General features: G+C 42.0%; 1 protein-coding gene across 1 annotated transcript; it reads right to left on the bottom strand.

The window, feature by feature from the left end:
• Positions 1–3,119: 3,119 nt before the first annotated feature.
• Positions 3,120–3,555, bottom strand: LOC117859184 (uncharacterized). Its single transcript, XM_034742384.2, has one exon. It carries the CDS (start codon positions 3,491–3,493, stop codon positions 3,242–3,244), a length of 252 nt encoding a protein of 83 aa, XP_034598275.1. The 5' UTR covers positions 3,494–3,555; the 3' UTR covers positions 3,120–3,241.
• Between the last annotated feature and the right edge of the window lie 9,395 nt (positions 3,556–12,950).

Raw genomic sequence — 12,950 nt, 5'->3', positions numbered from 1 at the left:
CCATGTTGCTTCATGGCCATGTTTGTGTCTTTGTGATAATCAGATGGAGTGTGGTATATATTATTAATTTTCATTATTGTCATGACTTGATATTCAGTGGTTGAAATATGGCTCTAAAATATGTATTATTCTATCTAGAGACTGCGGATGGTGGTTAGTTTGAGGTTGACAGCTCATGCCATATGTGTAGTAAAAATTCAGAATGAATTGACACTTTTTAACTCTGTGGGGACATTTGCAAGCTCGTATTTGGATGCATCAAGAAGTTTGATAAGATGTGTAACTAACACTACAATTTTAGTTGACCGAGTTTAGAATCTTTCTGTTTTGATATATCATCTCAAAAGATTTTCTAATTCCATTTTATCCTTATTACGATGTAATACACTTGCTGATACCATTTATGCATTGCTGTTAGGATTTTTTTTTATGCATTGTTAATTAGTGTGCATAGCTTTGCTTGCATATACTATCAAGATGGTTGATTCTATATGGGTTATGGGATGATGATATGCCTGTGTGGGTTTTGGGGTATACTTGGTGGGAGCAAGCAGGGTAATGCTGTTGGGTATCTTGCTGGGGAGAAGGATTTGTGCACACCATGTTTGTTTTCATGCCTATAGTGGGTACGTAGTCCATGTGGACTGTGAGGATTAGGTTGACTTATCTATAATGTGTATGCCCATACTTTGGTACTTTTGGGAAGAAGCTTGTTTTGAACTTTTGATTCCTTGAGGACCTACTCATGTTCTCATGCATGTGCATCACAGCATTTGTAAATGTGCAAACCACATGTGTTGCTGAAGGTGAGACCTAGCCCAAGACTAGTTTGGGTTTGACACTACAACCATATGAGTTACATGGATAGAGTTAGGACTTAGGAGTGTAGGTGTACCCTGCTCCAGTTAGGCATGGGTTCTACTCAATCCATTAGCATACACATTGGCTTGGCCGCTCAGCCCATTATTTCGTGGGCCTAAACAAAGTTACGACGATAGCAAATGTTGGATCAAGCCATTAAGAATTGGATATAAACTAATTTATGACGTTAGCATATGTTGGACTTGATCCAACAAGAATTGGGCCTAAACAAAGTTACGACAACAGCAAATATTAGGCTTGGTCCAATAAGAATTGGGTCTAAATTAATTTTATGATGAAACAGTTCGTCACAATTGTCATGCCACATCGGACGCCACATAGAACTGTGGTCCAACGTGGCTTGCTATGCAATAGCTAGTTTATGACGTTTCTAGTGACTTTATGTGATTGTCATAATCTTAGTGGCACACCGAAATAAGGAACATCACTACTCGCAGTTTGTGATGCTTCATTAATGGCGAACGGTGTTCGACACTCGTGCGTCATAAATCATGGTTTATGACGCAAAAAAAACATGTTTATGACACATTTCGGTTCGTCACTAGTTAGCAAATCCCTTGTAGTGGTAATAGATGACTCTTTATCAAGGTACGAGATAGGTTGATTGCCGCTTTAGCTGGAACTACAACGAGAAGACAACAGGCTCATGCTAGCTTTGGTTGTGTTACCTCATACATATGGATGTGATTTTTTTTACCCTGTCCTTTATATGCAATTCGTGCTTCTTGATTAGATTAGATCCCTTTAGCTAGATAGAGAACCGTAGCCAGTTCACTGTCGATCCATGGATTAACAAACCTAGGATGGAATATTCTAAGGTAAAAGTTACAACTGATCCGTGCGCTTGTGGTTCAAACTGGCACGCTAATTGCCGCCAACAGTGTTACACCCCCACTTGCCCATTTCATGGTGGGGCTAGAGTCTAGAAGAAGCTACAAATACTTGAGAAGATTACCAAGCCGCCAATGTATGATATAGGATCTTCCGAGACAATTAGCATAAGATTAGAGAGTGATTAGTGATAGTTTAGTTTTAGAGAGTTTTTGCAAGGTGATACTACCTTGTTCCTTGATTAAGGAGCTATCACAATTTTAAGCTTGGTGTATTGTTGCCTTGGAGCCTTATGGGCTTGTCGGGAACTAATCTTGTCAACCCTCTAGTTTGGTGTGGAATCGACACAAAAGACTTCTATACGGGGACATGACGACCCTTGCCTTGGTGGCTCAAGGGCCAAAGTGAAGATGGCGTCAAGTGGCCGGAAGAGAGGCTTGTGGTCAGTTTTATACTTGGTATCTTCCTTGCTTGTGGTAGTCTTGTGGTAGCCCAAGGGTGTTAACCGAGTGAGTGAAGGTTAATGACCGAGAGCATATCCTTGGGAAGCTCTAATGTTGACTAGCGATGATAGTTTACTCATTGACACCACGTGATAAATTCTTATATTGTGTCTTCTCCTCCTTGCTCATCTCTCACCGCATTTGTGGTTCCGCATTTAGTTCCTTACATTTATTTCTCTATTTTCCTAAAGTAGTTTGCTAGGTTATAGTTTGATAAGTTTGGTTGTACATTGCAAAAATCTTTTGTGACAAAGTAGCCACACACATAATTAACCTTAAAGCGCATCTAAATAGAAATATTTATGTTCATACTATGCAAAGTTTTTTTGTTGGAGCTCTTAGGATCGCCACACAAGTATTTCCATCAGTTTTATTTATTTATTAATAACGACATTTGCTGTAAAAAATCCATTATAGGGTACTTTTGTTTAATTTTTATAATACGACGGTGGGTAATTTATAAATATTTCAGGGACACTTTTGTTTTCTTTTTAAAATTATCCTAGTACTTACTCTATTTCATTATGTTTGTCTATGGTCTTATGAGAAAATGTTCCACATATTTGTCGGTTGAGGATATTAAAGATGTACTTGTTACAATATTTTTACACCCTATCCGTAATTAAATGCTCCAATAGAACACAAATGGTTGTACAGGACATTTAATAGGGGTACCCATGGATATTTCATATTGATTTTTTTATTGAATCTAACACTTTATCTCTATGCAAGGTGTGCTATGGGCATGTGGCCTTTTATCTGAATGGAGAGAGCAATTTCTAGCACTTGAGAATTGAGATTTAACATGGAGTTTTATTTTGATTGCCAAATACTGAAGTAAAAAATATATTCGTGAATAAACTTAATTTGAAACACGGAGAAGTTATTTGTAAGCAAGACTCATACACTAACCTTGTTAAATTCACTTCGTATAATCGTATTACACAAGTTAACGTCGATAAATTAAACATGCATGACATTATCATCACACACTGCGTACTACAATTTTCTCGCATATAAAACGCCTATCCATCTTGGTCGTTGGCGATGCCGCGATGCACCCGCTCGATGAACTCCGAGGCCCTCCGGTCGATGTCGCGGTCGGCGTACCAGTGGCGGCCGTAGTAGTCGTCGTCGTCACTCGGCCACACCCTCGTCCCCTGGTAGTACCTTGGCTGCGGCCTCCCCTCCGCCTCTTCCTCCGACTTGCTGCCGGCGCCGCTCTGCTTCTTGAACCCAAACAACGACGCGAGCACGGACCTCTTCCCTCTCCCCATCGATGATGCTTGATGCCACACACACAGAACTAAGTTGTTTGGGAGGTTGGTTGCAAGGGGATATGGCGTGGCGACGGTGTATTTATAAGAGACGGAACCCTTCGCGCACGCTCGGGCGCTAAAGCCTCTAACGCGGAGGGCAAGTTTAGTCACGACTGTGACTGGCCGGTCGTGTGGTTAGGCAGCAGCTTTGTATGATTAATCCCGGCGATGCCTGGTCACCTTTTTGACTGGCCATTCGTTGCCCTGGTCGTGTAATCAAGCACCGTTTGTTTAATTAGTCGACAGTAAGTATCCACAAGTAATCTTAGGAGCAGTGTGTATCTTAGACCGAAACAAAGGAATCTAAATAAAGGAGACTGAACTGAACTGATTCGTCCAGGGGTTCTGGTCATGCATGGACGTACAGAGAAAATCCATGCATGGATCGGATCGGTGACGACGACTCCGATTGGACGAAATTGCACGTGCATGTTTAGCGGCGCACGTAACCGTGCGGCGAGCACACACGTCGGCAGGTACGCAAAGATCGAGTTGGGCAGCGCGACTGACCGGTCGTCAGTTGCGACGAACGAACGAACAGAGGATATGCTTTGTACGTTTGAGTTTTGACAATACGAGTCATTGAACGTACACTAGAGTTTAATACTAAACTAGTCAGTTTGAACAGCTTGATCGTTGAAGATTATACTATTCATGGACAAACTAGCATTGTTCAGACTTTGTATCTCGGTGTTGAAAGTTGATACACAACTGTTGTTTGGTCTCTACCCCTGCATTGCAAGAGATCAGAGTCAAGAAAGCATCGTGTTTGCCCGTGGATTCTTGTAGTTGTTGGGTGAGACGCGTGCGACATTCTGTAGTTCTGTTGGCTGTAGCGCGGCAGAGATTTCCAAAAGCTACAACTCCTTTATGTGTGTCTACCCTTTAGCTGGCTGGCAACTAGAATTAAGTATTGATCATACTGAGTTAATGAACATCACAAGTTCATGCAAGCAATTAGCAGACACACAATCCGGAGAGGTGTCAAGTCGCGGTTTGGTACGTGTGCACGTTCGGAAGCAGTCAGAAAGCGACTTGTACTTATGATGGGCGCAAAGGAGATCTGTCTGTAAGTTTTGATTAAGGGGAACATATTCTCTGATTAGAGAGCATCACGGAGCACTTTACACAAGTTAGTTCAGATATCCTTGCTCTTTTCTGTATTTTGCTTCGGAGCAGAGCGCTCCTCTCTGCCGGAAAGCTCGCCGCCTGTGATGCTCTGCCAGTCACACGGTTCATCACTGACCCTCTGCTTCCATGCATTTTGCCAGTTATCGCAGCCACCTGTCACACGCACCCCACAAGTCGTGCGGCCAAAGCTAACATAATGGCCCTTTCGTTATATTTCTAATTAATTCGAAATGTTCCTTTTTAGGGTTACTATTGTTTCCTAAATTAATGCAAAACGTTGTACACATATTTTTTGACGGAATCGTTGTACACATATTAATATGAAAAAAAAATATTTTTGGCTTCTCCATGTTTATTAATATACAGAAGGCGAGTTAGAGTACGTGTATATTTTCATCCAAAAATATAAAATTATATAATGGACATATAGTTATACCAACCATTTCTTGTATCTATATATTATTCAGGATAATGTAGAAGTCTTCTTTTGTACAGTTTGTGTTCACGCTTTCTTATTTATATTAGATTTGGAGGTAGGTTTTGAAAATAAAATGGTGCCATGTTGTTTCTATGATTCAACTATCATGGGGCTGCTTGTGTGGGTAGGCTAAGGGAAACCTGCTTGATAATGTATGATATTTGTGTTATAGGTGTTCCCTCTACAAATAAGTACTCTATTTCATGGACCTAAATATTTGGTTACTCACTTAACACTGTAGTAGCCATTAAGCCTTTATATGAAATATTCAAGAATTTAGCTTGCTATTGTTAATTATGACAAATGGAGTCTTGATACAGCTACTTTCAAATGAAGTTACTTACAATTTGTAGAATTTTCAAATGATAAGTGTATTAGAAATGGAGTTTTTTCATGCATAACTGTTCTTGTTAGAACCTAAGGGATCATTATCTGTTACTAAATTTCTAGATGTAAGTTTTCATTTATTATATTACGCATGGAGTCTTAATATTATACTCAAAGTGAAGTTTATTATTTTGTGCTTGCGTACTTAGATCGGGATTTTTAATAATAGAAATAGACACGATGTAGAATTGTGCTTGGCATGAAACCATTAATCTGAATTTTTCAAGATAATAAGTAGAATATTCTATTTTATGCGTATAAGCTATGTACCTATTTAAAAGTAATACATTTCATTGGATTATTTTATTTATTTTAAAATTGTTATTAGTTTCTAATAATTTATGTAGTTGAGTAATATAAGTATCCTCATGAAACCTTCCCTAGTAATGATTACAAGTTTAATAGGTGCAACTTCTATGCAACTATAATAAATACTCAACAAACTTAATTAAAGAACCACTTAACTGTTAACCTAACTTTTTTGAGAAGTAATGGTAACCAAAATATAAAACTTCTACTCAAATATTATCCAACCAGGGCTGCATCGTCTAAAGGTCATATCCTCTACACATGTACCTCTCCTCTCATCGTAACCCAAATCCTCACCTCGATCACCAAGCCACTGCTCATCCTACACCATCCCACCATTTTTTTTTGAAACGACCGGATATGCAAAAGAGCTGTTGATTATATTATATTAAAAAGAAGAAGGGACTCATATTGAGCGGAACAACAAATAACATTGGCTAGTTAGATTGGGACATCAACACGAGCTATTAATTCTAGGGTGAGAAACCTGCTAAACCCAAACCCTAATGAAAATATCCTTATCTTATCTTGAGGCATATTCAAAGTTGAGGAATTCAGTTTAATAAACCCCAAGGCGAATAAACACTCATGCAGATCCAGTCATGAATGTGAGAGAACTATTGCTCCAGTTCTAGAACATTGCATTATCAACTTATCATACACCTGATGATATAGATTACACAGAGAGAAACAACAAAACAACAAAAGAAGCAATCCCTGCAATCGAATAAACAACCACACGCCCAACATCAATGACACACTGAAGCATGCTTATTCATGCGTGGCTAACAGCCAGCCGGCCGGCGCCGGAAATTTTCATGCGTACGCATCCACATGCACGCGCATGCACAGGCGCCTGCTCTATCCGTCTTGTTCGCCGCTGGCCATCATTCCACGGTGCACCCTCTCGATGTACTCAGTGGCCTTCTGGTTGATGTTGCGTTCAGCGTACCAGTAATGGCCGTAGTAGTTGTCGTCATCGCTCGGCCGCACCCTCGTCCCCGGGTAGTACCTCTGCGGCGGCCTCCCAGCCGCCGCCTCCTCCTCCTGTCTCCCGCCGGAGCCCTTGTTGCACCCGAACAGGGACGCAAAGAACGACCTCCTCCCCATCGACACCGTGTACCACACTACACCCCTCTCCTTCTCAAGCTGCAACACAGCAGAATTGGCTGGTCGGTTGCAAGGCTCCCTGGCAAGCTACAACAAGATTTGGCTGGTTTTGGTTGTGAGGGGATCAGGCGTGTCCTGGCTTGTATTTATAGGGGATTAGGAGACCGAACCCCACACGCACTCGTGCGGCGAGACTTTCATTAATGCAGTCTTAGTGGAGGTGTCATGGAAGGTTTCATGGCAATAAATTACTGGACGTATTAGCATATTTGCATACTTGGCAACGTTTTTACGAGGGGAGAGAAGAATAGAGTTTCATGGCCATGACACTCCCTCGGCACAGTTAACAAAACCATGAAGAATGAAACAGCCACTGAGACCCCTTTCATCTTATCCCATGACACATTTGATCATAACATTATTGAAGAACTAAATGCTTATGTTCATATATGAAATTGTGCAATGAAACTTTGCACCGAGAGTGATAATTTCATCTTATTGAAAAGCTAACATGGCAGTCTTGATAACAGTGTGATGAAACTATGCACTGAGATTGGCCTAAGAGCTTAATTCATTACTCGCAGATTAGGGTTTGGTAGTAGGGAAGGAGATATGCTTTGTAGGGGTTAGGCAGCAGCTTTGTATTATTAATCGCGGCGATCCCTGGGGCTCTTTTTGACTGGCCATTCATTGGGCGGGCCGTGTATTCCGGGGCCAGTTGTTTAATCACCAGAAATTACTGACAAGCAACCTCTTGGTTAGTGTATATCAAGACTGCATGGAGCAATCAGAAAGTTCTAGCGCATGCTGGTCACGGATGGACCGTGGGTGTGCGAGGCCATGGATCACACCAACGAATTGAAGTCGCACGTGTATGTTTAGCGGCACACGTAACCGTGTTGGGAGCACACACGTTGGCATATGCAAAGGTCGAGTTGGGCAGCGCTACCTGCCATGAGCGGTGATGAACGAACAGATCAGAAGGCCTCCTTTCCGTGTGATTGACAACAATAGGAGTAGAACGTACTATACACTGGAGGTTGAATTTTGGACAAGCAGCAGGCTACTGATTTAACAATGTAGTCAATTTGAACAGGTTAAACAACAGAAATACAAAGACAAGAAGAAGATGCATGGACTAATCACCATTGTTCAGACTGCGAATCACGACTGCATCGCAAGATGAGAAAGTCAAGAAGCATAAGTTTTGCCCGTGGAGTTGTTGGGCGAGAGGAGCTCCGGTTGGCTGCAGCGCGGCAGAAATTTCCAAAAGCTACACCAATCTAGCTCGCAGCAGTAAGCATCATATTTTTATTGTGAAGACAAGGTTCTCGTAGCATCGAAAACTAACTGAGATGAGCACGCATATGGCAAAGACCAATCTGGAGGTGTCAAGTCGCGGGTTTGGCACGCGTGCAACGTTCATAAGAGCAGACAGAAAGCGGCTTGAGCTTATTATGTGGGGGCGCAAAAGTATATCTGTCGTCTGTCCATTTAGTTTAGGAGAACTAGATGCCCTCGTTAGTTTAATCCCATTGGTTCCTTCTTTCATAGAACAACTCGCTTGTTAAATACTAGTCTAATCAAGTAATTCCTTAGAGCAAGCACATGTGTTGTCTAATAGACGGTCTAATGCATTGACACGTAACCTTAAGACAACTTAACAATCAACCCGTGCAATGAGCTGTCTTTTTAAGTTGTCTCATAGGAATTCTATTTCTTAATTTATGCATAGAAAAAAGAAATATTGCGAGTTGCATGCAACCACAACTCGTACAATAGTGGAGTAGTCGTCTCATAGTTCTAGCCTACGAGGCAGTTATTTCGTGAAACAACGACCTCTTTATCTCTCCCCACCCTCTCTCCTTCACATCAGCAAAAATCATACGTGGCATTGCATGAGACGACCTATGAAACTGCTAAGATGTAGCAATGTACTTGCTCTACGCTTGGACTATAGCTTGCTTTTGGCGTTAGGCACGTCCAACTGCGGAAATACCACTGATACATAGAACTGGACGAAATTCACCACGCTGCAATAAGCTAAACTTAATGGTAGGTATAGTCTATACAGTTAAGCTATTAACTTTGGAACAGAAAACAGCTTCAGGGGGTCAGGCTCTGCTGGTAGTGGTTTGAATTTAAAACGAGTTTTCTCAGAATAATTAGCAGTGTGTGGGTGTGTTCTATTCTCTTTGGGGCAGCATTTAGCATTATGGTAGGTTCTTCTTCTTTTTGGAAGGATTAGGGGGGCCTTCTTGGTCATAGGAGACGGTAAAAGAAGTCGTAAAGGTCTAAGACTTTGTATTGACAAGAAAGTAAATGTATAAAATTGCCAAGTAGCGCTGCGAATCTTTGAGTAAACATGACAGAAGAGCAGAAATCCATTCCAGAAGGGTGAGAGATCATTAAAAGAAAGCTGCTCTACGTGCAGTTTACAAGCCACGGGTTACGTCTGATCTAATTTGAATATCGTAATGGAAGAATATCTTAGAGGAAATAAATAACAATATATGTGCACAACTCAAACAAATTAAAACATACAATTTTTATGACCCAAGAAGTTAATTTCTGATTATTTCAGTAAAAATAAAAGAATAAGATGCACCGGCGGTCCATGAACTTAGCAGGAGATGTCATCCAGGTACTCGAACTCCCAAAATGCACATTAATTTAGTTGAGGGATATCCAAATCTCAGTACCCTGGCAGGTTGATTGGGACGCTGACGTGTCATGTGAGTCCCACGTGTCAGCTCCTCTCTTCTCCCATCTCATAACCCACGTCTTTTAAATTAAAAAAAGAAAAAATTCCAACCATGGCTACAGGTGCCATCCACCCGAGCCGTCCCCGCCGCCGGTAACCCGCGGCCGCTGAACGCTCGAGCTGCACACGCCTGGCACCGGCCGCCTGCAGCCACTCTCCACACGCGTTGGGCCACGGCCCGTGGCCACCGTCCGCTCCCGCCGAGACGCGCGAAATCGTTCGTGCAGGGTCGCCACCGTCCGCTCTGGCCGGCAAGCTGCGTTCGCTGCCGTCCCGCAGCCCCGTCCCGCCACCGTCCTCTCGTTTGGCGAGCCAGCCGGCGGCGCGGGCAGCGCCACCGCCAACTACTCCCTCACTCCTTTCCCCGCAGCCAGGCAGACTACTGTCTGTTATATACATCTCTGAACCTGATGCAGTCCGGCGTATCTTCCATCTTCTTCTCTAGTTCTGAATCCTGACTCCTGTCCTGAGACCTGAACAGGGAAGACCATTCAATTCAATCAGAATCATGCATGCTATCAAGGTTTTTCTCTCGCACTATTGAGAACCGTGATATGTGTCAATGTTAGATTCGCACATCCGATCCATAATTGTTCACCATTGGCACTACATGCGGGCCACTTGTCACCAGATGAGCGAGCCTCGCTCAAGAACACATCCTCTGCTTCGTTCCTAGCCCACTTGTTCCACGAGTCGAACTGCCCCCACTCGCACCGCAGGTCGACACCGTACAGCCGGAAGTGGATGCGGGCGAAGAGCCGCCGCCATGGGCTATGCAGAAGGTAGGGAGGAGTTGGCGTTGCTCGCGCCGTCGGGCGCCGGCTGGCCCGCCGATGGAGAGGAGGATGAGGATGCCCTTGGACTGGCAATGCTTGACGTCGTTGCCGACGCTGGAGAGCGGAGCGCATGGCCGGAGAGGGCGAGCCGTGCGTGGAGCAGAGGAGAATGGCAGAACGCCACGCCGCGCTGGCGGCCCCGGCTGACCCAGGGGGCGGACGATACTTGAGGCAAAGAAAGAAGCGAGGAGAAGACCATGGAGCTGAGATGCGGACCCCACATGTCAGTCCACGTACACGCAACAGTTAGCATGCCACGCTGGCCGTTTAACACAGGTTTTACGGTGATTTGGACCTCACGTGAACTGGTTAGCAAGTTTAGAGATTTAGATATCCATTTTTGGAGGTTGGGGACTTAGATGATACTGGCTACCAAGTTCAAGGTCCGGTGGTGCATTTTACTCAAAACAAAACATCAATTTATCAAGCCTGCAAATTTGTCTAAACTTTCATCAAAAGTATGTCTACATTTGCAACAAGAAACTATATGGGTAGTTTTAAGAAATATTTCAGGCTTACCTGACTGTTTAGATATACATGGTCATATATTTACTACCGTATCGCCACAACAAAGTAAAAAAAAAACATATGTTTCTTTAGGCTAGTGGTTTCAATGTGCAAAGAGATTGTTTTAGATAACAGACTTACATATATATGTCAAATAAACATTCACCACTAACTTTGATGCATTCCCAAAGTTCCTTCCCTTTTGCATTCTAGTTAGTGATTTCATTCAGGAACTACAGGGTTAACAATGGCAGATGCTTAACAGCTAGGAGAATCTAGCATATAAGTGTCCAAATCTTGAGCGTTTTGCTTTAGAAGATGTAATGTGCTTGCTGATTGGTGTTATTCTGGTTTAGGTGTAACTTTGCCAAAAGTATTGTTTTCAAGCTTAGCAGGTATAGGAGTAGTAAAATATAAAACGTTGTTTACCAAGAGGTAAAGCAAACGTTACCTGCCTAGCTAAGTTGTGACCCAGGAAAATAGGATTCCATGTTGACCTAGATTTTGTAAAATGTTTATAGGTTTAAAATTAATCAGATTTTTGAATGTATCATCTCAACATTTGGATTTTGAATTTCAACATTTTGAACATGAAATGTTGAAAATATAATGTTGAACACATGTTAAAAATTATCGAAATAGTTTTCATAAAATGTTTCACCGATCATTCACATTGTTAAAATACATGTGTATATATAATAATTAATTATGGAATTATTGAAAGAACGGTGTCTAAAAGAAATATGGAGAAAAATGACGAAATAGAAAAAATGACGAAATAGAAAAAATGACGGAAAAGAGACGTCTTGCCCTAGCCAAACTGGGCCTTCTACTCCTGGTTTGCTGAACGGGGAGGAATTCGTGGGCTGTGGGCCTCTGACGTGCAAACAATACACACGAAAATCCTATTCATCTTCCGAATTCTTTTTCTTATTCAACTGGGATTCATATGCTCATTCTTATCCATTGGATGTATCTCATCAACCCTAGCCTATACTCGCTTGCCCCATCCAATCATCGCGTCGTCCTGCCCCCACCTTCACCCTACACTGATGCTGCTCTGCGCCACCGCCCGGCGCCCCCACGCGCTGTCCCGGCTTCCCCGACAGCAGCCCGCCCACCATCGTCCTCATGTCATCATGCACCGCCTTCGCACAGCATCATGGCCTCGAGCGTCGGCCGCCCTAGCGCCTCTGCTCCCAGCCCATGTGCTGCCGCTTCAGTCCGCAGCCCCACGCGCTGCTCTACTCATGCGCGGTTGCCGGAGAAGAAGAGGACACAATTCCAAGCTACTTCAACATTTTTAATACATTGCACCATTTTTAACAAAATGTTGAATTCGTTTTGATAAAATGCACTACTTCAACACATTTAATATACTGTTTTGACATTTTAAGTGCACTACTTCAACATTTTTAAGGAAATGTTGAATTCGTTTTACAAAATGTTAAAAAATTCAACATATTTAATGCAACTACTTCTTAAAAATGTTGAGGTAGCTCTCACAAAAAAGTTGAATCTCTGAGCCCCAACATCACAACATGTTGGTGAATGTCAAAACAAATATTAAAGCAAAAAAATGTGCAAAAAAAGTTGGTGTATGTAAAAAGTTGTTGAGCAATAATGTTGGTGAATGTAAAAAAGTTAAGAAAATGTTAGTCAAAGTCAAAAAATATTGGTAACAATGAATCCAATTTTTTCTTAAAAATGTTGAGAAATGTCAATAAATATTGATATATGTTAAAAATATTAAAGATAATACTCCCTTCTAAAAAAACAAGTCGGGTTCTTCTAAGTTAATTTTTTTAAATTTATTTATAATATAAAATAAGTACCATTAAATTTATCTTGAGATATATTTTTATAATACTCCTGTTTGATGCCGTAACATTG

This window comes from Setaria viridis, chromosome 5 (genome assembly GCF_005286985.2).
Source record: "Setaria viridis chromosome 5, Setaria_viridis_v4.0, whole genome shotgun sequence".
NCBI lineage: Eukaryota > Viridiplantae > Streptophyta > Magnoliopsida > Poales > Poaceae > Setaria > Setaria viridis.
The sequence above is the reverse complement of the archived record's forward strand: the minus strand, read 5'-3'. Positions and strand labels throughout refer to the sequence as shown.

What these genes read in the sequence shown, in the direction of transcription:
- LOC117859184 (XM_034742384.2), bottom strand. Translation starts at nt 3,493, where the DNA reads ATGGGGAGAGGGAAGAGGTCCGTGCTCGCGTCGTTGTTTGGGTTCAAG.